The sequence below is a fragment of the Gigantopelta aegis genome, chromosome 6 (assembly GCF_016097555.1).
Source record: "Gigantopelta aegis isolate Gae_Host chromosome 6, Gae_host_genome, whole genome shotgun sequence".
NCBI lineage: Eukaryota > Metazoa > Mollusca > Gastropoda > Neomphalida > Peltospiridae > Gigantopelta > Gigantopelta aegis.
This window is the reverse complement of record NC_054704.1, coordinates 57,595,377-57,623,344: the sequence shown is the minus strand read 5'-3', so window position 1 is coordinate 57,623,344 and position 27,968 is coordinate 57,595,377. Positions and strand designations below refer to the sequence as shown.

Sequence of the window (27,968 nt, the reverse complement as noted above, 5' to 3'; positions counted from 1 at the left end):
ATTGGGAATTTTCAGTTTCATTTCAAACAGATCTCATTAAAACTAAGTCAAATTAATACATCTATTTAGCATTACGAAACGTTATAGGGGAGGGACAGGTTGTTTGTCAAGAGTTACAAATCGTTTTCAAAATATATCTTTATATAATAATTTTTAAAATGTTTTACTCCAAAATTAAGAATATAAAATGACGTAGACTTTGGAGAATGGTGGGGAATGGAGCCAATTATCTACAAACATAGCTGATTTATAAAACCTGAATAAATTTCGTGATTCTCACTTGTAGGCTTCAGAGGAAACCTGCTACATTTTGTCATTAGCAGTAAGGGATTTTACAAGGTTTGAATTTGACCATGGCACCGGCCTCGATGGCGTAGTGGTTAGGCCATCGGTCTACAGGCTGGTAGGTACTGGGTTCGGATCCCAGTCGATGCATGGGATTTTAAATCCAGATACCGACTCCAAACCCTGAGTGAGTGCTCCGCAAGGCTCAATGGGTAGGTGTAAACCACTTGCACCGACCAGTGATCCATAACTGGTTCAACAAAGGCCATGGTTTGTGCTATCCTGCCTGTGGGAAGCACAAATAAAAGATCCCTTGCTGCTAATCGGAAAGAGTAGGTGTAAACCACTTGCACCGACCAGTGATCCATAACTGGTTCAACAAAGGCCATGGTTTGTGCTATCCTGCCTGTGGGAAGTGCAAATAAAAGATCCCTTGCTGCTAATCGGAAGAGTAGCCCATGTAGTGGCGACAGCAGGTTTCCTCTCAAAATTTGTGTGGTCCTTAACCATGTCTGACGCCATATAACCGTAAATAAAATGTGTGTGTCGTTAAATAAAACATTTCTTTCTTTCTTTTGACCATGGCAACGATGACATGTGCCGTGTTTGCCCTCCTCGGGGCCCCAAAAATTGGACGTTGTCGATGGTAAAAGAAAATGTTGTGGTGCCTAACTTACCTGGTTTGCTACTGTGCCCTTCTCATATATTCTATGTTGTATATTATGTAAGATAATAAAACTATCATTGGTAATATACTACTCAAAAGAATTTAAGGGTCAGACAATATTTTCGACATTATTTTCTGAATGTCAATTATATTAGCTAGACCATAATGTCACGCATGGTATTGTTCCATTTTGACGAAAGTAGGTCTAAGCAACCCATAAATGAATTAAAATCCACTGTCATTGACACTGTCGACTAGTTCTAATGGTGAAAACATGCTTACATTTGCACGTAAATTAGGGCGAAAGCGAAAGGTCTGCTAAGTGCCCATAACTTGCTTTTTCACAAAGCGCTTCATTTGCACGCTTTGCACGTGTATTCCATGTTCCCAATGCTGAATTTCCGTATAATTGGAGCTTGCGTTCGTGTACGGTGCACACTCCAAATTCGACTTCAACTGACTATCGAAGATCGAGGAAGGGCTATTGCTTGGCTTCAGGATGGCAATACGCAAAGAAATGTTGCTCTGAGACTTGGTGTCAGTCAGAGTGTCGTTGGCCGACTGTGGCAACGGTACCAAGCAACGAATTCTGTTCGAAATCGTCCACGTTCGGGAAGACCCCGAAGCACTACAAATAGAGACGACCGCTACATCACCAATATGGCTCTAAGTCAACGCACAACAACTGCACGCCGATTACGTGACAATCTGCGGACTGCGACTGGAACTCGAGTGTCTGATCAAACCATACGCAATCGTCTGAGAGCCAATAATCTACGCTGCCGTCGCCAGGCTGTTCGACCACCACTCCTACCACGTCACAGAACGGCCAGACGTCACTGGTGCACGCTTCATCTGTGGTGGCAACGTGTTCAGTGGTGTCGAGTGATGTTCACTGATGAGTCCAGGTTTAGTCTCCAGTTCAACGACGGTCGGGTTCGTGTCTACAGACGTCCTGGGGAGCGCTTCGCTGACGTTAACGTTAGACAACGTCACCGGTTCGGTGGTAGCAGCGTCATGGTGTGGGGCGGCATCTCTATCCACCACAGGACCCCCCTCTATGTGGTGGATGGCAATCTGAATGGAATCCGCTATCTGAATGAGATTATCCGGCCGTTGGTTCTCCCAGGCCTTCAGCAGATTGGCAGCGGGGCAGTTCTGCAGGATGACAATGCCAGACCCCACCGCGCCAGGGTGGTAACGAACTTTCTCAGACAACAAGGTATCGCCAGGATGGATTGGCCAGCATATTCGCCCGACTTGGCCCCAATAGAGCACGCCTGGGACGAATTAGGCAGGAGAGTTCGGGATAACCATGCCCCTCCGGCCAACCTTCATGATCTGGGTCAACTTCTTATGGCAGAGTGGCAGGCCATTCCCCAAGAGTTCTTCAGACGTCTGATCAACAGCATGAGGCAACGATGTGTCGAGTGTATTCGCGCCAGGGGTGGATTCACACACTATTAAACGAATGTTCTAATGTGTAAAATCCATGTTTGACAACCTTCAACTTTGAGAGCATGTCATGTGACTTTCTTGTATACAGTGACGTTTATTTGTGGTTTTTTGTAAATATGGAACAATAAATAAAAATGTTGGTGTAGTTTACATCATCAATCTAATACACTCTGAAACTTATTTGGTTATAAATGTTTGACCCTTAAATTCTTTTGAGTAGTATATAATAAAAGGTGTCTGTATTACCGTATATTGCTGTGTATTAGCCAACTCAATATCTGGTACAAAAAGGTAGGTATGATGTATAAGCCAACTCAGGGGTGCACAAATCAGTTGTCCACACACCCAGGACAACCAAAATATACACACCCGGGACAACCAAAATACGTTGTGGGCAACCATTTTTTGTTAAACAGTTATCCAACGGGCAACCAAGAAAATCATAAAACAAATCAAATGAAAAACAGAACTTCATAAGACTCGAACAGCCACGGGCAATTCAAAAGTATTGGCACTGACAACTTGACTGACCCAAATGCTGCCATTCACTCAGCGTCCACTGTGCATAATTTTGGCAGGCGGCTTTTGGAAAAGCAATATGCCAGATATTTCATCCCCAAAATAGCTGGTTCCTACCAATTCTCGCTACAAAATATTTCCTATTCACCCTAAACACCTTGTTAATGTTGTGCTTACCGAGAGTTAAATTTTTAGACACCATCTGGCAAGCTTTAGTCTAATTAATAATGAAATATTTCTTAAATGTTGTCATTATTAACTTTATTTCAAAACAAATTATTTCATGAATTAAATTGTATTTTTGTTAAATGGTTTAGTAATATCATCAATATAAAATATGTATTTGGTGGTGAAACAATCCAGATAGGGACAAACTAGTAGTAATAAGTAGGGTCAATTTGACATGAGACAAAATGCTTGGTATTACTGAAAATGCGGATGAGGCTTGCTACTCGTGATCGTCACATGTACACTGTTTTACAGAGTATTCCCACACTTTCTCACTCTAAGGAGCTGTTCAACAATTAAGCAATTCCTACGGCATTTTTGTCATTGGAATTATACGTATTATTGAATGGTAGGGGTTGTTTGTTAAGAATTTTGTATCCTTTTAAAAACAATATCTTGTAATATTACTCGTGTTTAATTTGTTCAATCTCCTACACAGAGTTTAAGCAGAATGGATGATGCAGCCATTGAAACAAGTATTACATAATTTTAGAGTTTGTTCGCACCATTTTTTGGAGGGGGTGAAGTGTATATGTGCGCGCGTTTGTGCGTGCATGTTTTCTCTAGCATTACGCGATGTTGTGATAGGGAGGGATATAAAAGCCTGATTTGTGTCTGTCAGGTAATTGTTGAACTATCCCTTCTCAAATTGATTTGCTTGTCTTTGTTTTAATAATTAAAAATCCTGTAGAACTGACCGTGATAGCCCAAGTAAAGATGAGCTGTAGATAAATAATGTTAAGAAAAGGAATAAAACTATCAAAAAAAGTATTGATAATAATAAAAATATTTTAATTTAAATTTCAGTTTCATTTTAATGACAGTTCAAAATTGTATTCATAAAACGTTTATGAAATATGTGGGCAACCAAACTTCAGCTACTGGTTGCCCACCGGGCAACCATCACAATTTCACATTTGTGCACCTCTGCAACTCAACTTTTATGTAGTTGAAATGGCAAAAACACAGATATATACGATTGATTCGAAAAGAGTAGCCCATGAAGTGGCGACAGCAGGTTTATCAATACAGTGGACTCTGTACAAACCGGCATCGATTGGGATCAACAAAATATGCCGGTTTAGACAGAGTGCCGGTTTGTAAATATTTCATTCAGAGTTATGGTTCTTGCCATAATTATCAAAATCGTAAATTACCAACGTAAATAAAATGTCATTATCCACTACAACCTGACTAACAGTAACAGGAATAGCCGAGACCTACGTTTTCAACCAATGAAACTAAAGATCGACAGTAGCAATCGAGATCAGGCATGGCTGGGACAGAAGTTCGGACCAGACTTGAATTGTAAAAATTACCAAAACAAAACCATAAAAATAATAATAAACACACACAAACTGAATAAACACAATTTTATTTTATTGATTAAAATCACATGAAATGGAATTACAAACTTGATAAACACAATATAATTTTAATAATTAAAATCACATAATAATTAGAATTTGAGTTCATTGTTTATTACGAATGTCACAGTCTATCGAGTGTCAGCTGAGAAAAAGTCTGTAACTGTTGATTGTGTTTTCTTTACGTGCTTCTTCAAAGCAGACTTCTCTGTCATGGCCTCCAGGTTTAATACCGGTTGTAACAGTTCGTCATCGGTTGTAGCAGCAAAGGTTTTTAGTTGTCTTAACATTTTAAGCGCATCGGCGTAAGAAAGTTCTGGTGTTGTGTCACAAGGTGTGTCATCTTCATCTCCCGAACTGTCATCTGCTGGTTTCTCCTCGGTTTTAGCAACAGGTGTAAGGGCAGTTACTAGCTGAGCTTCCCACTCTGTCGTATCCGGATTCTCTGTTGGGATGTCGTGATCAAAGTCAACAAACTCGGCCGCATTAATATCACGGGATATGGTGGCTATCAACGTAGAAAGAGGAACATCGTCGTCATCAGCATAGTCATCATCAGCATCATCGGAATCAGAAGTGACAGGAAAACCACAAACCATTAAACACTTGACAATTGTTGTTGTCTGTGTTTCCTTCCAGGCAACGTTAATCCAATTAACCGCATCCAACACTGTGATTGCCTTGCATAGTTCACTTACATTAGCGCAATCTTCCATCCGTAAAATGAGCGATCTCATCATGTGTTTTCTGTACCTGGTCTTGAAAGACTTAATTATGCCCTGGTCAAATGGTTGTAGCACTGAGGTGGTGTTAGCTGGTAGAAATTTAACAGTTACATTGCTCACTCTCAGATCACAGCCGTGGGATGGTGCGTTGTCGATGAATAAAAGAATATTTCTTTCCTGTCGACACATCTGTCGATTAAGTTTCTCTAACCAATCATTGAACAGTTGTAAATTCATCCACGCTTTCCGATTGGCTGTCCAGGTCACAGGGAGTGACTCCTTTCTAATATTCTTAAAACAGCTTTCCCTATTACCAATGGTTTCGTTTTTTCTCCTGTTGCACTACAACACAATAAAACAGTTAAATCGTTCTTTTGAAAAGTTCCCACCTTTTGCCGCTTGTGTTTTATAAGCCAGTGTCCTGTCTGGTAATGCACGAAAAAACAGACCTGTCTTGTCACAGTTAAAGATATCCTTCGTCTCGTAATCTCCAAGAATGATTGGTAGGCGTGTCTTAAAGTCGTCCACGATATCAAGATTGACACCTGCACTCTCCCTGCTAACTTTGAACTGTTTTATGTTGAACCAAATTTTCCATGACGTCAGTCAGCCATCGGATGCTTTGAAGTCAGGTACTCCTAGCTGTTCGGCGAACTGAAGGGCTTTTTCTTTTAAAATCGGACCGGAAATTGGCAGTGTTTTGGATCTTGCCTGCTTAAACCACTGATGCATTAATCCATTTAGATTTTCAAACTTTCCACTGGATATTCGTTTTCTCTCTGCTGAAATGTTGCTTTCATACAATTGCCGGTAATGATCACCACGTTTTAGAATGTCAGATACTGTCTGTCTTCCTATCTTAAATTTCACTGCTAAATCCTTCTGTTTACATAGTGGATTCGATGAAAACTCTTCTATTAATTTAACTTTAGTCTGCAGTGAAAGTTCCGTGTGTTGCCGTTTTCTATGGCGCCCTGCCATTACTAATTCAATAAGACACGGCAAAACATGCGCCATACGTATTTATGCAGACTGCTTGACACTAAGTCGATATGAGTGAATTCATTTAGGTTTCAACACACACTAATACTAATCCAGTTGATCTAGCTGCATATTGTAATTACAAGAAGTGTGGATCATTGTTTATTAAACGTTCAAAGAAGCGCGATTATGTCATCTCACTCGGTTACAGTCGGTAGCCTAATTACTTGCAAATTGTCGTCTTTGTTTAACAATTGACCAAAGGCAGACCGAACTTGCAAAATTGTGTGCCGGTATAGACAGAGCTAATTACTATGTAAACCATTCTTTTGTTCTGGAATTTGCATCCATAATCCGAAGTACACAGCTTCCGGATTAGCCAGAGTTTTGTTCCTAATAGATTAACGGTAGCTGGACAGGACTTTGATATCGTGCCGGTTTACACAGAAATCCGGATTACTCAAATGCCGGTTTGTACAGAGTCCACTGTATCTGTGTGGTCCTTACCCATATGTGACTATATGTCTGACGCCATATAACCGTAAATAAAATATGTTGAGTGCGTCGTTAAATAAAACATTTCTTTCTGGGGTTTTTTATTCTGTATATCAAACAATCAAATGGACACAGTCACTGGTATGGAACATAATAGAGGGTGTTAAAAATACTGTTTAAATAAAGCAACAGTAAGGTTTTGAAGCCTAGATTGACAGACGTGTTTTCGTTACTATTATATACTACATGCCAATATTTTGTTGTATTTTCCTAAGACATTTTTTGTTGACTCCATGTATTGGCCGACCCCTCTTCTCTTGGTGGTATTTAGAGGCTTAAAAGGTTGGCTAATACACAGCCATATACAGTAAATAAAATGCATAGGCTAGTCCAAGATATCTGGGAGAAATCCTTTTGGTCTAAGAAAACTTGATAACAAGTAAGATGCTTTTGTGTCTCTCTTTTGAAGGAAAGGTTATAGATGCATTTATTTTTAGAATTTTGTTCTTCCCATGAGCATGCGTGATATCATATGGACAGGAAGTTTAGCCCACGATAGGGTAAAGTGATCATGAGTCAGACAACTAATGTCCAATTATTGCATACTGTTCAAATCAAAACTTGGATATATATCTTTCTTTCTTTCTTTCTAAAGTGGTCGAATACTGGAACATTGCCATGACATACATTTATTTTATAAAATTGTATACTAGGTAAAACTGTGGCGAGTAGACAAAGAGATTTGGCTAGTGAATATATGTCATTTACTAGCCAGCAGAAAGTGAAATAAAACTTCTGCATTGAAAGAAAGAAATGTTTTATTTAATGACGCACTCAACACATTTTATTTACGGTTATATGGCGTCAGACCACACAGATTTTGAGAGGAAACCCGCTGTTGCCACAACATGGGCTACTCTTTCCTATTAGCAGCAAGGGATCTTTTATTTGCGCTTCCCACAGGCAGGATAGCACAAACCATGGCCGTTGTTATTGAACCAGTTATGGATCACTGATCAGTGTAAGTGGTTTACACCTACCCATTGAGCTTTGCGGAGCACTCACTCAGGGTTTGGAGTCGGTATCTGGATTAAAAATCCCATGCCTCGACTGGGATCCGAACCCAGTACCTACCAGCCTGTAGACCGATGGCCTAACCACAACGCCACCGAGGCCGGTTTCTGCACTGAATTCTGCTTGATGCCCCTCGAACTTGCCGTACTGCTGTAATTTTTGTTATTAAACTGAACACAACACTTGCCATGCTCCACACTCCCACCCCCTCAAAACAAATAACAAAACTCGACCGTATGTTTTCAAATGCTCTTTCTCACAGACAGGATAATATATTATCAATCGTGGGGCATAGTTTGAGATTAAAAAAAAAAAAAATGTATGTCTAACGAGGAGGTTCAATCTTACAACCCGAGACAATATTAGTGTTAATATGGTTCTTACCCAAATTTGCAGTGAAGACAGTCTTGAGACTTGCAAGGGCATCAGAGAAACTCTTGACATCCTGTGTTAATGCTATGATGTCTTCTTGGTCCACAATAACGGGTTCTTCATTGTTAATACTTCCAAGTGACACACTTTTCACAACTTTTGGGGCACGACTGGATGCTGTTAACATTCCTCGATCATTTCTCAAATCCATTGCAGCATTCATATCAGTATCACCAAGAGAAAACGATTCCTAGAAAAACAAAATCATTAAAATATATACATTTATTATACATCCATCATGTCAATTTGCAAAATTATTGTTGATAATTGGGGTTTTCTAAACTAGTCGTTATAAACTATTAAAAGAACATGATATTCAGGAATAGGGGTCTCACGTAAAAACAAACTACAGCAACTAAATTTAGCCCAAGTACTCTGCCGTTCGAGAGCTAGAGGGACATTTATTCAGTTATAATCGCTCTCTCAGTCAGAGATAACTCTGTAACGAAAACACAGAATCTCTGTAAAGATTCTCACTCTAATACAACAATAATCCTATGTTTGATGTTAAATACATTCACAACGATCATTATTTAGTTTGCTGATAACAAATATTTTACATATTAATCACTAATAAATATTAATCACTAATAAATATCAATGTTCTCACAGGGTGAAAATTAAAGGGGTTGGTTGCTTGATCCCCAACCCACCTTTAAAAAAAAAACAGCCTTAAAAAAACCAGATAAGTAAAAAAAAAAAGAAGTTGATACGATATATAAGCTGACCCGTCTTTTATGTAGTTGAATCGATCCATGGTTTAATATTATTATTTCAAGATTTCAAATGAATCAATTATCGCTAGCTGATAAAAGTAGTTTCGTTTGTGTAAAGGCGGTGTATATTATTTGGCACCCAAGATAAATTATTTTAATGAGGAACACCACCACTTCCGTTGTTTTTATTAGAGGTGATATCTCTAACAAAGCAGGTGACAATATTTCAAAATCTAATGAGTTTTACTTAGGTAACCGATTTTAAAGTTGCGTAACTGACACGCGAACAGAACAGCGGTTTTCATGAAATATTGTGCCCTGCAAAATGAAAAGTTTCTAATATTTTCAGTGTTCTCACTGGTTGAACATTAAAGGAGGTCGGCTGCACAATCTCCCTCCCTGGGCCCTTCCAAAAAAAAATTAAAATTTGGTTAACGTATGTCATTGTGTGTTGGTCAACTTTGTGGAAAAACCTACCCCTTATTTTGCTGCTCAGTTTCTGATACAAAAAAAGTTGGTGCCATTAGTTGAACCGGTGATATAAATAATCGGTCTTGACATTCACGGGCATTTATTTTGCTGAACCAATCAAAGTTTTAATATTATTATTTTTATAAAGATTTCAAGACATCTGAAAAATAATAAAGATTTTTAAAAAGTGATTCCCTAATAATAATATGGGATAACATTTTTCTGTTCTTTTTATTTCCATCTTCTTCAAATGAATCAATCGCTTTGATATCACCCGCTGATAAAAGTAGTTTAGTTTTTGTAACATTTTAGGCGGTATATACATTATTTGATACCTAAGATAAATGATTTTAATGTAGAACACTACCACTTCCGTTGTTTTTATAAGAGGTGATTTCCCTAAAAGAAGGGAAAAGTTTCTAATATTTTATTAGGAATTGCTGAATAAACAATTTATTAGGAATTGCTGAATAAACAACAAAAAAAGGTTTGCTTTGTTTAACGACACCACTAGAGCACATTGATTTGCTGAATAAACAAATGTCAGTAAATAAAATCCATAAGTGACAACCAATTACAACAGATTTTTTTAGTCTGAGATTGCCAAAACGATAAAAATATATTGTTTTCATTGCTCAAATAAAATATAACTTTTATTGTGTGTACCAAACATACAAATTAATACTGGTATGGGACATAATAGAGGCTGTTTATAATACTGTTAAATTAGTTACAGTAATTGTCATAACTAAGTGTGTGTAGTTGTATTTCCATAGACATTGTAGCTTGTTACCTTTGATGTCCAGTTTGCAGACTGATAGATTTTTTTCAGTGTGTAAAAAAAAGTGTGCAGTTTGAAATAGTGGAGCTGGATGCTGTATCATATAGTAGGATGTGGGAGAATAAAGAGGGGTGCAAAAAATAAAGGGGAGTGGCAAAACACAATAGCAAGGCGGCCCAGCCCTCTTAAATGGAACAGCGAGAACACTAATTTTATTAGGAACCAAATGGCAGTAAGTAGAAATCATCAGTTACTACCAATTAAATGTGCAAATGAGGACAAACTATCAGACGAGAGTTGGTGTACACAAAAGACAGAATGATCATTCTGATCATGAAAAGGGATTTGTCCAGGATTTTTCACCAAGGTCCCATGACTGATGGGATTGGGAAAATTGGTACAATTTTAGTATATAATTAATTATATTAATTTAGTTTTAATACAATTTTCTTAAAGGTAGGGTCAACTCAAACAACAGCCTTATGTGTTGAAAAGATGCATACCCGGACCACCAACACATACTGACACTTTAACAAATGAAAAATGCATAGTAATTTTAGAGTTAATAAAAAAACATGATTATTCCTGCTAACTGGGGGCAGCCACTTTGTTTAGTTTTTGTGATGTCCGGTGGGATAGCTTGGGGCGAAGTGACGTCAGCTCCTGCCCATCTCCTATATGTACAGTGTAAACAAAAGCAGTAATTTTCGACAAGGCGCTTCTCTTTGATCAACCTGACTTGTAAAACAGCATAAATGACGTAATAATATAAATAAACTATTTAACTAAATATATTTCAAGTTGCATTAACGGAACAAAATGGGGTTATAGTATTTTTCTCTGTTTAATAATCCAAAGGAAAAATGTACACTATTAGGCTTATTGATATGCTACGTTGGAGCAAAAAGACAACCCACGATACCCAAGTGATAATTTTCTTTTCTTTGGGACTACGTAATTGGTCAGTTCTGTGGTTTTAGATGGAAAAGTCTACTTAATCAATAGTTTTACAAAACTATTTACAGTAATAAACCATGTCCATTACAATTTTAGGGGCGCCAGGTAATAATCCACAATACCTCTATGTATTTTTGTGTCTAGACAGCGTCAATTAAACTGGTTACCAATCAAATACACACCTGCCAATCAGGATTCACAGGTAGACGCAACTAACAACATAGACCAATTAACTAAGAAAACACTCCGTGTATCATTTCAGGACATAGGTTAATGCATGGGCAAAACATTGTTAATTGTTTCGACTTGTTGTAGCCACTTTGACAATGGTATTTTATTTTGTATTGAAAAATAATATATTATATAGTGCTGGATATACTTATTGCTGGCTTACTGGGATGCGTATTATTACAGAACATTGCAATGTATGACTATTTATCATCCCGCAAAAACCAGGTAGATTGTGTTTCTCTAGTTCTAAGGCTCATTCCTGATGTTACGTGTTAAGTATTACGTAACCACCAGTTCGCCAGAGGGCGTACTCACTGAGATGGTACAAAATGGCTGTGCCCGTTATATATAATAGCCGCCACATTTAACTGTTTTATTAATTAACTATACGATTATACGTGTTGATATTAAGCAATAATGTGCATTATATATCGTTGAATATGCATACCAGGCCAAATGCCTTAATTGTCCTCTCCTTTAATTAAATAAATAACTACATGTAAACACTTTTTGCTTAATCGTTTTGATCTTCAGTTATATAATAAAGATAAAGTTCACTTATTATTATCATGTGCAGAAAAAATAATAGGTGCGTTGTCCAATAATTCTATGTGTATAATGTTTATACATGTTGATATCACAGTAAACACGTACACCAACAACAAACGAATTTAGTAAAGCAGGTTTTGTTTTTGTTAATAGCATAGCGACGTACTCCAGACATTTCTACTTTCTGTTTCACGATACTGCCACGTGATTTAAAGCCAAGAAGATTAACCTTGGTAGAGTCAGATTTCAAGTACATGTGATCGGTTGACAGGCACCTGAAACAAACACACCGATTTAATTTCAACTCAGTAATTCCAATTTACCGAGTGTAAAGCATGTATATTTTAAAATTAAATTTACATTAGGTTTGTTTGTTTGTTTGTTTGTTTTTGTTTTGTTTAATGGGTTGCTATGATTCGAGTATATAGTAAATGACGTGTTAACTACAGTACACCTAAAATGAAAGCTAATCCAGTTTGTAAAAAAAAATATTTGGGTAGAAAACAATAGATGTTGACATTTCCTCTGTTACGACGGGGGTGTGTGTGTGTGTGTGTGTGTGTGTGTGTGTGTGTGTGTGTGTGTTGTGGGGTTTTTTTAAATAAAGAATTTGCAGGTACATAACATGTATATTATGATATCATGATAAATGTGATAACCCTGTTACATTCAGTTCACAGGTTTGTGTCCATGGAGAAATCATATCATTCTGCGATGAAAACCAAAATTATTGTACTTGTTTAAAATAAACAGAATAAGCACAAACAAATCAGTTTCAATTCCTTATTTATAAATAGTCAACAGATTATCATGATTCAAAAAAAAAAAAAGGAAAAAGAAAAAGGTTTTATTTAACGATGCACTCAGCACATTTTATTTATGGTTATATGGCGTCGGACATATGGTTAAGGACCACACAGATATTGAGAGAGGAAACCTGCTGTCGCCACTTCATGGGCTACTCTTTTCAATTAGCAGCAAGGGATCTTTTATATGCACCATCCCACAGACAGGGTAGTACATACCACGGCCTTTGATATACCAGTCGTGGTGCACTGGCTGGAACGAGAAATAGTCCAATGGGCAATCATGATTCAGAATTGTAATGCAACATTATATGCATATAATACATAAGAAATCGATAAATATTGTGTTCATGGTGTTTCTTTTTCTTGTGTAAGACTGTAATGGCCTATTCCTTCATCTTTGAGAATAACCATCATATTAGTTAAATTAGGATATTTATTTTGAAAACACAAAACATTAACCCATAAGATATTTCATTTAGAAATCATTACTCCTCAAACTTAATCATGTTCATGGGTGCAATTCCTCTCGGTCTCTTGCCTCTAATTCTGATTATTTTGAGGGGTCTGTTTACCCCCTCTGCATTTTGAGGTGTGTGATTCATGTTAATGTTAATTCATCTTCCTCCATTTTAAATCAGTTTCTACGAGTCATGTGGACCCGATATTGGAAATTTTAAGGAATAAACAAAACAGACTAAGTAAAATTAATGGTTTTAGGAGTTTGTAAAGTTTTATATTTAAATACTTGCTTGTCTGAACTTTACTGGTAATAAAAATGTTCCTGAACTGTGAAGAAAAACCTCACAAATGAACTACTAGCAGACGGCAACAAATCGGATGTTGATTGAATGAACCATTCATGAGAAAACAAATTGAACGGAGTTGCAACCATAACGCAGTTAGGGACGTTGACAATATGTATAAAACATAACATAAATCTTTACAGAGACAAAATATTCAGGATTATGATTAGGGTCAGAATTGGGAAGATTAGCATTAGGGTTAGGATTATATTTAAGGGAAATTCAGAAGTCTTTTCTTATTTAAAAAATAATTTGGCAGTATTCACTCTTAAGAAAAAGTTTGCCCATGGGGTTTTTTCAATTGCCCAATTTAAATGTTTTCAAATTGTTACGTAAATACATTTATCAATATCCAAACAACATATTCTATGAGAAAACATTTATTTTAGACAAGAACAATATTTTAGTCAGAACATTATTTTCATATACATTGTATCTTAACATCTAGTCATTCAACTGTGAATGAAGGAAGGAAATGTTTTATTTAACGACGCACTCAACACATTTTATTTACAGTCATATAGTGTCAGACATATGGTTAAGGACCACAAATATCGAGAGAAGAAACCCGCTGTCGCCACTTCATGGGCTACTCTTTTTAATTAGCAAAAAGGGATCTTACATATGCACCATCCCACAGACAGGATAGTACATACCACGGCCTTTGTTACACCAGCTGCGGTGCACTGGCTGGAATGAGAAATAGCCCAATGGGTCCACCGACTGCGCATTAAGTGAACGCTTTAGGACTGGACTATGTCCCACCCCTTCATTCCACTGTGACTGCCGATGAAATTCATCATGGTCCAGGTTTGTAGGTCTATTAAAAAAAAATCACAAATACTAGCCAATCGGGTTAGCAGGGCTTCTAGCATTTTTATAAAATCCACTAGCCATAAGATCAGTAATCAGTAAGGCAGACATCATGGTAATTGTGTTCGTTTGTAGTCCGGATTAACTTTAACAAACAATTTATCTTAATTCTCATTTTGATGCAAAGAAACAATGTTCCAATCGCAGTGTTAACAATAAACCTGTCTTTTGTCTTGGACTTAAGAAAACAGCCGATATTGAAAAACCCACTAGAAATACCATAGGATACAAATATAGGGAATAACTGATTACTGTCTTAAGATATCGGCTTTATCCTGCGAAGGTTAGAATGGCGAATGCAGCGAGGCTTTGCCGAGCTGCATTCATCATTTGACCTGAGCAGGATAAAGCCAATATCTTAAGACAGTAACCAGTTATTTCTTTTATTCTGCAATCCTACAGGAATATTCGGAAAATCATTATTTATTCCAGTTTTGTGTACGCAAATCGAGTATTGTCAACCTAGCAAGGCTTTTGCTGTATGACGTCATACAAGATGCATGACGTCATTATTTGTAAGACGCTAGCTACATTCTGTCACATTAAAAAAGTGTTTTTAAACTCTAATTCATAAATAAATATACAAGTTTTGCATTATTATCGCAAAACTAAATGTTATTTGTATTTACTGCACTTCAACAAATGATTTAACGAGTCTATTTATTGAAAATCTACTCTGAAATACTCGAGTGAGTCGGAAAAATATAGAGATTTATCTAGTCATGAGTACAAATGAAGGGTTCAAACAAATAATAAACATGGACGACTTTTGGAAAAAACATACGTGCATAAGAAAACATCATGTGGATGCAGTAAAATAGGCATTACAGGCCTTGACCTTAAGTGTTTTCAGTGGTAGGTTATAAAATCTAGTAGCCCTCAGTAAAAATAGGTAGGGCCATAACTTTAAAAGAAAAAGAAAAGAAAAAAGAAAAATAATGTATTTTTATTTAAACGTTTTAGGGTGGGGTTTTGTTAATCATGAGCATTATACTCTGAAATATACACTTATTAAAACTGCATGATAACCCTTAATGAACAATAAAATTTGTAGTTTAAATCATTAAACAGACCTTGCCTTTTAAGGTGCGCGGATGCGATCGTGCTCGTACAGCGCACATAATTTCAATCTGGCGAGTGTGAAAAATAATGCACGTTACACTTAACAAACAGCGCACGTAAAAAATAATTTTGTATATTGACTGCCACTACTTACCTTATGTAGCTGATAGAAATATCAGTTTAATCATACCAGAAAAAAAAGAATGTTATGAGAACGGTAGCGTCCAAGCAATATTTTAATATATGACTGGTACATAAGTACTTTGCTATACAAATCGAAAAAGACAGGTTTAATAGACATCTTCGAAGACGTACCAATCCGATCAAAACTTCTTTGCCTATTTAATTTATTCTTAATTAGAAACAGTCCACTTTTGCAAGGCAATAGATCACAACGACTGATAAGGATAACTCATTTATACTGTTCATATAGTTATGACAAAAAGAGAAAAGGGACTGAATTAAATAGTGGCTTCTGTAGCCTACACAAATGAACTAGTTACGGAAATCAGCGAAGTTGGTAAAATTGTCTTGATTAGTTCATAACTGTTAGCCTACAAAGTTTACATGAGGTCCCGAAAATGGCAATCATGTAATTTTATACTTTCTTAAAAAAAAAAAAAGAAGAAGAAATTTATACGGAATAATAAAAGTAGGAAAAGAAATGATAATAGTTATGTAGGAATAAGCCTAGGTGGGTTTTTTTCAAATAAAACTTCATTTAAATATTTGTATTTCAACCAGAGGTTAATGAATGTGCATATGTTATTTATATATGTATATATGTACATACTATAGTAACAGTAATCAATGATCATTACCGACTATTTAATTTTTGTTTCGTTTGTTAGAAAGTCACAGACCATGTGACTGGAACATGATTTGATGTGCAATATTCTGTGGCATATTGACCAATCAGAGTTATCTGAGTCAGATTATTTTTACTCTTGGAATTCTGCACGCACACGCTGGATTACTTGACTTGACAACTTATTACGTATTGATGATGGTGTCTAAAATTATGGGTTTTTTTAATTATCTTTATTATGGCATCCCACGTTTGGTATAAAATCCTTTGTAATGACAGATTTTGTGTATTTTTTTTATCAACAACATTGGGGCCATTCTAGATCAATTTCACTTGTTATTAAAAAAAACGTTTTAACAATATGAGTCGGTAGTGCACACCTGAGATGCTTGGGTCATCCCAACTATCCTTATCGTGTTCGTTGTACATAATAATGAAATTCAAGACAAGCTGAGTCCTATATATGTTTAGCTGCACGTTCATCAAACCACCTAACTCTGAAACAGTATATACATAATTGTGTGTATCAAAGTATCTGAATAGTACATATTATTGTAATTAAAAAATCAAATTGTCTGCATCAGTGTATACATATCATAATTATATTTCTATAGTATTACTGAAACTTTTTTTAAATAAATAATAACTCCATTCCTGAAAGGGAAAAGAAGTCAGACTACACTAATGAACCAAACAACATAAAATTAGAAGAAAACACTATTGGTTTATTGGTTCATTTTTGCAACATATGTCTCTGCATTTACATTTACCAATTACTTCATAAATTAATAATGCTTGGTTTTAACTAGCCGTAGCATTTTCATGAGTGTGATTTTTCATTCGTCTAACATAACAACTGACATATTCTACCTGCATTAACTTGTTTGGAAATGGAAATGGTTTATTTAACGACGCACTCAACACATTTTATTTACGGTTATATGGTGTTGGGTAACTTGTTTGGTACGATTTTAGAAATACACAATAGTTTTTATTATTATTATTATTAATAATTGTGTTTAGGCCTAATCTCATAATGAAGGCTTACAAAATATTATTAAAACACTTCTTACGGTTTTCACATGTACAACTGTCTACTAATCATACGATCTTCAGATCCATATTGCGTATTTTAATACTTATAATAGATGTCATTTTGAAGAATCTTAAAAAAACTTGTGTTTATTCCAAAACAATAGTGGTTTTTATTGTGTGTTTGTGTTATTACTTGACACGGTCAGATGTCATTTCATTAAAATTAATTTGTAAGAAAGATTAATATTTTTAACACTGAAAACATTTGTCAATTTATACATTTCTTTAACATAGTAATAAATATTAATTTTTTAAACAATAATTTGACAATTTGCAATTAATTTAGTAGTCTAAAGGTTAAGGTGACAATCTGAATTTTGGTGTCGTTGATACGTATAACAAGAGGATTAGACATTAGCCTATGACGAAAACATAATGTTAATATGTTTTCATTGAACACTGTCTATTGGTCTGAAGATTATTTAATATTTTTTACAAGTTACAAACATTTTATGATTTTATTTTCAAATGAAGATTCTGATGTAAATTATTGCACGGAATATAGACCCTTCACTGCCATAACAAGGACAAAAATAGACAGCTAATGAAACTATCGAAAACATATGTTTATGAAAATATAGTGGAAACACCTGTACGACTTAGCAGCTAGTTTTTTTGGAGGAAAACTTGGCGTTCATGGGAAATTATCAGTTTTTTTACAATAAACTAATGTGACTTGAGAAAGGTAAAGTAGTATTGTATGTACAAAGTATTGTTTTTATTATATTTTAATTTTTTGCTTATATACTAAGTTAACAGTTATACTTACAGTATCGAAAACATGTCATATGACGCCAGGATACATTTAATTTACTTGAATTTCAGTGCTGCCATGTCAAATTTAGTTATTTTTGTCAATACGGCACTATCAGTTCAGATCTTTGCTAATACATGCTTGCCATATTTTTATACAATTTTAAAACAAAATTCCTGACATTGACAAACCTGTTGCTGGTCAGGTCGACCTTCTAAATCTGTGAACTTTTTCCTAATTGATTTTCCAATAGTTTTGGCCAGATTCCGTCCTTTGGACGACATTTTTCTTGTTGCAGTACATACGAAGTCATGGTATGCGGAAAAGAAAAGTTATTAAAGGGCTCGTCATCTTGCAGCATGTTGTTTTTCTTAACTTTGTGCATAAAATTACTCTACTTCCGCCATACTTTGCAAACTTTTCACATTTCTTTTATTTCTTCCTTTGAAAGTGGAGCACCAACCTGGTGACGTCATGGGTTTATAACTATATATATAAACCAGTTACGTTCTTCCTGAAATAACTTCTTATTTGTCATGACGAACACAAAATTTATACTGACAGATGGCCAGTATATTATTATACTAAATTTATATTTATTAACCTCATCTATCCTAGTTCTTTACATAAAACTTTATACATGTTTGGAATGTATAAAAATTGTGCAAACCATGCAAGCTATGTACATACTATTCTCTGTATTGGCGTAACTTTTATTTCATTTTGTTCACTACTTCACTTTCTGACTTTCATTAATAATTTTTTTTTTTTAATAAAGCATTAAAGTTATTTTTATCTAAAAATAACATCGGAAGGTTTCCTCTACGTGTCGACAAAGTATTAAAATAACCATATGATAGACATGTTTTTCTTACAGACTGTAGATATCTGCTTCGGAGCCTTCAGGGCTGTGGAGAGCAACATATTTTGTTGGCTATCAGGAGGGAACTTCAAGACCTTAGCACAAAAAACAAACGTGATCATTCAATGGATACCACCCGACTGTAGCGTGCCGGGTAATGAAGAAGCAGATAGGCTCTCAATAGCGGTAAGCAGACTACAGCAGATATCCAATCCCACGTCATAATTATGAATCATAGTCACTTCGTACCCAAGTCATATCGTACCATCCATTTCGTACCATGCTGCCTGGTTATTTCGTACCCTAATCATTTCGTACCTTGGTCATTTCGTACCATTGCAAAAAGTCATTTCGTACCCAAGTCATTTCGTACCATAGTCATTTCATTCCAGTATATAGAAAGAATTGACTTTTCAGTTATGGTACGAAAACGAATCGACTATAGCATAAAAACTGGGTTTTGTTTTAAAACTTTATTTTGACAGTTTGAAAACCAGAACACGTTATTGTGCAGCATATCGTTATTGATACCCATAATACCTGTCAACCGTAATTATTTCCATTTTACCTGACAAGAGCCGTATATGATATTTACTACTAACTGCCAACTTCGATTTTGTGTGAAATGGCTCCAGATAATTAGTCAAAAACAACAAAACAATATAATGGACCAACAAAATATTATTTATTTATTAGGTCTTCTTTTCAAACTTGCTTATTTGCATCTTATTTGTTTAAGAAATAAACAGTAACAGCCATTAAAACATTAACTACCTTACTGATTGCCAAATTAGCCAATTGCTAATGTTTATACAAAGCGGCAATAATTTTTAGTCTTTTGCTGATAAAATATCCCTTAAATTAACCACAAATTTGTAATTTAATGTTATTTTGTAAAAAACATTACCGGGGTGATTGTTATAAATTGTTATATCATGGTACGATATGACTTTCAGTTATGGTACGAAATAACCAAGGTACGAAATGACTAGGGTACGAAATGACTTTTTGCAATGGTACGAAATGACCATGGTACGAAATGACTTTTTGCAATGGTACGAAATGACTATGGTACGAAATGACCATGGTACGAAGTGACTAGCAACCATAATTATCATACTAGTACTTTGGTTTTCTTTTACTTTTTTGTATGTCTAAGTACTAGAATCTTTAAGACACACATCCCATTGAATTATCACAATGTGTGACAATTCAAAACATTTCTATGAATTATGACCATAAGTATTTACTCGTTTTCATGTAAAACTTGAACATTTTGTTTGGTCACTGAACTTGTCTTTACCTTTTAATATTACCTGCAGACTGATTAGTTGGAAATGTGCTGATACAGTTAGAAGTAGTCACACTCGGCTCATCATGCGGTCATACACTGGTATAGGCTGACAACCGCAGGGTATTTTTTAAACGTAATATACGGTATACACTGACAACCGCAGTGTATTCAAATGTAATATGCGGTCGTACACTGGTATACACTGACAACCGCAGTGTAGCCAAACGTAATATCCGGTCATACACTCACAACCGCAGTGTAGCCAATCGTAATACGTGGTCATACACTGGCATACACTGACAACCGCAGTGTAGCCAAACGTAATACGTGGCCACACTGGCATACACTGACAACCGCAGTGTAGCCAAACGTAATACGCGGTCATACACTGGCATACACTGACAACCACAGTGTATGGTCATACACTTGCATACACTGACAACCGCAGTGTAGCCAAACGTAATATACGGTCATAAACGTGATATGCGGACATACACTGACAACTGCAGTGTATCCAAACGTAACACGCAGTCATGCACTGGCATACACTGACAACCGCAGTGTAGCCAAACATATACATGGTTGTACAGTGGCATACACTGACAACCGCAGTGTATACAAACGTAATACGCGGTCATACACTGGCATACACTGACAACCGCAGTGTATCCAAATGTAATATGCGGTCATAAACGTAATATGCGGTCATACACTGGCATACACTGACAACCGCAGTGTAGCGAAACGTAATACATGGTTGTACACTGGCGTACACTGACAAACGCAGTGTAGCCAAACCTAATACGCGGTCATACACTGGCATATACTGACAACCGCAGTGTAGCAAAACGTAATAAGCGGTTGTACACTGGAATACACTGAAAACCGCAGTGTATTCAAACGTAATATGCGGGCATACACTGACAACCGCAGTGTAGCCAAACCTAATACTCGGTCATACACTGGCATACACTGTCAATCGCTGTGTACCCAAATGTAATATGCAGTCATAAACGTAATATGCAGTCATACACTGGCATACACTGACAACCACAGTGTATCCAAACATAATATGCGGTCATACAGTGGTATACACTGATAACCATAGTGTATCCAAACGTAATCTTCAGTCATACACTGGCATACACTGACAACCGCAGTGTGTCCAAATGTAATATGCGGTCAGACACTGACAACTGCAGTGTAGCCAAACGTAATATGCGGTCATACACTGGCATGCACTGATAACCGCAGTGTAGCCAAACGTAATACGCGGGAATACACTGACAACCGCAATGTATCCAAAGAAAAAAACGCGGTCATACACTGGCATACACTGACAACCGCAGTGTATCCAAATGTAATATGCGGTCATAAACGTAATATGTGGGCATACACTGACAACCGCAGTGTATCCAAATGTAATATGTCATAAACGCGCGGTCATACACTGGCATGACAACCGCAGTGTAGCAAACATAATATGTACACTGACAACCGCAGTGTATCCAATCATACACTGACAACTGCAGTGTATCCAAATGTAATATGCAGTCATAAACGTAATATGCGGTCATACACTGGCATACACTGACAACTGCAGTGTATCCAAACATAATATGCGGTCATACACTGGCATACACTGACAACCGCAGTGTATCCAAACGTAATATGCGGTCGTACACTGGCATACACTGACAACCACAGTGTAGCCAAACTTAATACAGGGTCGTACACTGGCATACACTGACAACCGCAATATATCCAAACGTATTAAGCGGTCCTATACTGGCATACACTGACAACCGCAGTGTATCCAAACATAACACACGGTCATACACTGGCATATACTGACAACCGCAGTGTATCCTAATGTAATATGCGGTTATACACTGACAACCACAGTGTATCCAAACATAATATGCGGTCATACACTGGCATACACTAACAACCGCAGTGTATCCAAATGTAATATGCGGTCATACTGACAACCGCAGTGTATCCAAAGGTAATATGCGGGCATACACTGGCATGCACTGACAACCGCAGTGTAGCCAAACGTAATACGCGGGAATACACTGACAACCGCAATGTATCCAAAGAAAAAAACGCGGTCATACACTGGCATACACTGACAACCGCAGTGTATCCAAATGTAATATGCGGTCATAAACGTAATATGTGGGCATACACTGACAACCGCAGTGTATCCAAATGTAATATGTCATAAACGTAATATGTGGTCATACACTGGCATGCACTGACAACCGCAGTGTAGCCAAACATAATATGTGGGAATACACTGACAACCGCAGTGTATCCAAACATAAAACACGGTCATACACTGACAACTGCAGTGTATCAAAATGTAATATGCAGTCATAAACGTAATATGCGGTCATACACTGGCATACACTGACAACTGTAGTGTATCCAAACAATATGCGGTCATACACTGGCATACACTGACAACCGCAGTGTATCCAAACGTAATATGCGGTCGTACACTGGCATACACTGACAACCACAGTGTAGCCAAACTTAATACAGGGTCGTACACTGGCATACACTGACAACCGCAATATATCCAAACGTATTAAGCGGTCCTATACTGGCATACACTGACAACCGCAGTGTATCCAAACATAACACACGGTCATACACTGGCATATACTGACAGCCGCAGTGTATCCTAATGTAATATGCGGTTATACACTGACAACCACAGTGTATCCAAACATAATATGCGGTCATACACTGGCATACACTGACAACCGCAGTGTATCCAAATGTAATATGCGGTCATACTGACAACCGCAGTGTATCCAAAGGTAATATGCGGGCATACACTGACAACCGCAGTGTATCCAAACGTAATATGCGGGCATACACTGACAACCGCATTTGAGGCCATACTCTACGGACACCACTGACGTCGAAGTCGACGATGTTAATGAGTCAAAATGACACCTCTGGTTCGATACCTGCCTCACGTAATCTAATTGTTTGACATCCAATAGCCGATGATTTATTAAGCAGTCTGCACCAGAAATGTGGTTAAATGAAACACACTGTATGTAATACCAGACGCGTGTACATGGGCGTACATAGGGGAGAGGTTCGATGGTTTCGACCGACCCCCCCCCCCCCCCCCCCCCGAAATCGCTTTTTTTATAATTTAATATATCTGACATTATTATATTTACTCAACATAGAAATATATGCCCAATGTCTCTGCAATCTATTTTGGAACCCCCCTTTTCAAAATCCTATGTATTGGAACCCCCCTTTTCAAAATCCTATGTACGCCCATGGTGTATAGTTTTATAATCACTGGCCATGACTCGATGGTGTCGTGGTTTCGTCTTCAGGTTAAACACTATGGGGTCGTATCTCAGTTTCCCCTCAAACATAGATTTGGGACTCATTAGGGACTTCTTCCTCACTAACCATGAACAATTAGCCTGGGTTGTGGAACTATCACACTGCAGAGATGGGGTATTCGTAATCGGTGATCGATTACCATGTTTGAAAATGCCATGTAATCGCAATCGTAATCCATTGCATTGATAATGTAATCGTAATCAGCGATTACTTTCATGATTACTCATAATTTACCAAACCCTCAGGTATGTTTAGTGTCAAATGCAGCACTGGTCAATCAGTGTAGACAATAGAACTGATATCCCATTATCTTCTACTCTAATAGTAGAACTGTCCATATTACTCGATTCAAATTTAGCATCAGTATTGCATTTTATAAGAAACGTATTATAAACAATGTGATTTTAAATGTCTGGAGTGCCTTGTGGACTGTTTGGCCGGATGCTGCAGTGTACTTTCTAACCTTTGTATATATATATATATATGTGTGTGTGTGTGTGTGTGTGTGTGTGTTTTAATGGTTAGTAAACTAAAAAGCAGCATGAATAATAGTAATAATTTGTCCTGTGTACATACGTTCATAAATTTTTAAACGATTTAATAAATAATTCAAAATAATTGATTGTTTTTCAATTAATGAAATTGGTATGGTTGTGAAATAAAATGAACAATTTCATGTTGGTGACATCAATTTCATTACTTATGCATATTTGTTGAAATGTAATCATGATTACTGGATCGTAATCTATTACTTTCAATTTTTTTTGTAATCGTAATCGTAACATTCTTATGTAATCGTAATCGATTATTTTCGCCAAGTAATCGCTCCAGCTCTGTCACACTGTACAGCTGTAGTGTGTGTTAAAGGAATGCTTAAGCAAGGCTTTGACTGGTATGCATATTCAACAATATATAATGCGCATTATTCCTTAAAGGTAGAGTAAACTCAAACAAGAGATTTATGTTTTGGGAAGATGCATACCCGGACCACCAACACATACTAACACTTTAACAAATGAAACGCGCATAATTTTAGAGTTTAATAAAATAAAATAAAACACCATTATTATTCCTGCTAATTGGGGGCAGTCATTTTGTTTCGTTTTTGTGACGTCCGGTGGTATAGCTTGGTGCGAAGTGACGTTAGCTCCGTCCATCTGCTCTATGCACAGTGTAAACAAACGCTAAAATTTACGACAAGGCGCTTCGCTTTCATCAACCTGACCCGTCCCAGGATGCCTGCCTGGAAACAAAAATATTTATTGATAGTCACAGTGGAATGACTGAATGTTCATATTTATATTCATCGTAGTGATTTGCAGTTAACTGAAATCAGTTCGGTTTGGGTTATAGAAGAGATAACCGTGGAGATAACAAAACAAACGTTCTTTCGGTTTTCCAAATTTGCCATTTTTAGCTCCGCTCCTTCGAAATGGAAAAAAAAACAAATCTTAGGCGAGTCAATACCAAAATCCACTTTTGGTAATAACCTGCTGAACGACTCGTATTTTTGTTTTGTGATGTTGATCTGCACATTTGCAGGGGCGGATCCAGGAATTTTAGCGGGTGGGTGGGTGGGTGGTGTTCCAGTCTTGAGCCTTTGAAGGGCCCCCCTCCTAGGAAATTTTCATATTTTAAGATAGCTTTAGATGGATTTGAAGTATATTCCCGTTGTCAAGCAGGGGGGGGGGGGTCCAGACCCCCTCGACCCCCCCCCCCCGGATCCGCGTCTGCATTTGGTGTTGCATTTTGAACGTTGCGTGGTGTCGTTTGCAATGCAAACTCGTTGCCATTTTAACTTGGTGAAAATGAGGCAGAGTTTGGAAAACCCTGTTTGTCTGGGACCATAATGCAGGGCTCAACGTTAGCGGTAGCCCGGGGTGTTTTGACTACCGATTTCTCACTCTGACTACCAGTTGTCTAACCCCAGTAGTCCGCCGGGCCACCAAATGTTTTGGCATGTCCAGTCACTCGACAATCAACAAGACGTTTAATTCATCGATGTCTAAAATTACAACCTTTATGTGTGCGCTGTCTGCTTCCTTGAGTTGCTGTAACTGTTAATTGCTCCCCTAGAGTGACCCAGCGGTGGCGGTTGCGCAATATGATTCAGTGAAATAAAGGAGTATATTTGCCAGTGGTAGGATTTTTTTTTAACCAAGCGGATCAAAACAAATAATTTGATGTGGCCAGATTTACCTGGTTCGTACGGGTCATGTAGTTTTCATTTGGGTCATGGGTATCTATTCGCAGTCATTTATGACAATCAACAACATGGCCTGTTGTTTTACGTCTGCTTAAAACAAACGCTTTGTATAATCAAGACTATTTGCCACCAGCTGAAGTCTAAACCAAACAATAATTCAATTGTGGTTTATTTCCTTCTAGGGTACCTATGCAAATTGTCAAATTATTGTTTAAAAAATTAATATCTATTACTATGTTAAAGAAATGTATAAATTGACAAATGTTTTCAGTGTTAAAAATATTAATCTTTCTTACAAATTAATTTTAATGAAATGACATCTGACCGTGTCAAGTGATAACACAAACACACATGGCGATCCCGTCTGGGATAATTGTCTTATGGCATTTACAAGTTTATTGTCATCAATAAAAACCACTATTGTTTTGGAATAAACACAAGTTTTTTTTAAGATTCTTCAAAATGACATCTATTGTAAGTATTAAAATACGCAATATCGATCTGAAGATCGTATGATTAGTAGACAGTCTAGGGGTTTTGGTCGTGATTCACCCGAAAAATATATTTAAAAAACCATAAAAAATATATTTAAAAAACCAAAAAAACCAACAAAAATACAACAAAACAATTTCCCTTGAAAAAGGGTGGGAGTTTGGACCTCCGACACCGACCCCTGCACACGCGCCTGTAATAGAGCCTGTTTAACAAATATAATTACTTCCTGTTTGTAGTAGCTCCAACTTTATATTTCACTTCCTAAAACATGTTGTTTGATTCAGTTGTGTTGTGTTGTTTTGTGGTGTGGTGCGTTTATGTGTGTGTGTGTGTGTGTGTGTGTGTGTGTGTGTGTGTAGAAATATATTGTGTGTATAGAAATATATTGTGGCATAGTAACGTTTCTCATCACCTATAGAATAACATGAAATCTTTACTCTTATTTCTCCCATCTCTTTTCTGAATCAATTTAGACCTAGTGCTAGATATATAACGACGTAACGTAATAACTCAGTCGGACCCAAGATTGTACTTGGGAGAGTAGCGCAAAGTGCACATAGGGTCTACTGGGTTGTTAATTAATTTATTTATTTATTTTTCATCTGACAGAAACAATATTTCGGGAGTGAGCAGAGGTTTGTTATTCACTCGAAACACACACACCCTGTTTAAAATTTGTCTTTAATTTGTCTTTAATTTTATTTTTAGTCCGAGCGTTTATTTGCGTAAACAATATTCTTAAACTTCAGCTAGTCTAAAAATGTAAGTTCAAAACTATAATAACAAAGGTTGATGTGTATTTTCGATGACAAATTCACAATATGCCACTTTAATTTTAATATGTAACTTGAAACTGATACTAGAACACAAATGTTGCCGTATATGTAGCAGTATGATAATATACAAAATTGCATCTCATCGAATTAAAGTTCGAAGTGCACCAAACTTCGAATGTCACGTCACGACTGCAAATATGTGACAAGTTGTCATAAAATGTTGTTTCATCTGGCCAGTAGAACTGGTCAAATACACCAACTATACTATTACATACATATATACATACATACATACGCACGCACGCACGCACACATTGTGTTATTTCTCGTTCAAGCCAGTACATGACGACTGGTATATGCGGGCGATTCGGTGCCATAGGTTCGAATCCCAGCAACGGCATGGGACAATTTGTGAGGCCAGAAAGGACTTAATTATCCCCTGCGCCAGTGCGTTAATATCTATGTAGCCTATATAACAGTCAACCTCGACATACATACATATATAGATATTCATACATTAATAAATAAATACATACATACATGGATGCCTCGATAGCTCAATTGCGGGCGATATTCATACATCAATACATACATGTACATAGATAAATACATACATATTGTGGGTTGCCCCCCTCTATGGGTTGTCCGTCCCCTCATAAAATCCCGACTACGCCAGTGTACTATTATGCTTAAAACATGCGCGGGTTCTTCGGGTGTGTGTGTTTGTGAAACTAAGGTAGTCAAAGACATATCTCATTATATCCATGCCCCACTCTTTTTTGTATGCTTTACTTTAAGCGTGCGGGCTTAT

The 27,968-nt window shown here is 36.8% G+C and overlaps 1 protein-coding gene across 6 annotated transcripts in view; it reads right to left on the bottom strand.

Moving 5' to 3' along the window:
- Nucleotides 1-19,144, bottom strand: part of LOC121376567 (rho GTPase-activating protein 45-like) — a 70,118-nt gene extending 50,974 nt beyond the window's left edge. For 5 of the 6 annotated variants that reach the window (XR_005958468.1, XR_005958469.1, XM_041504483.1 and 2 more), the window contains exons 1-2: nt 18,332-18,552; nt 8,184-8,421 (exon numbers count right to left, since the gene is read on the bottom strand). Coding sequence is in view for 4 of the 6 variants with exons in the window: in XM_041504483.1 (XP_041360417.1) it covers nt 8,184-8,421; nt 18,332-18,424 (331 nt within the window). In the remaining 2 variants the exon portion in view is untranslated. Of the gene's footprint in view, nt 1-8,183; nt 8,422-18,331; nt 18,553-19,015 lie in introns of those variants that run through there. The other variant, XM_041504484.1, reaches the window with a different exon arrangement.
- Between the last annotated feature and the right edge of the window lie 8,824 nt (nt 19,145-27,968).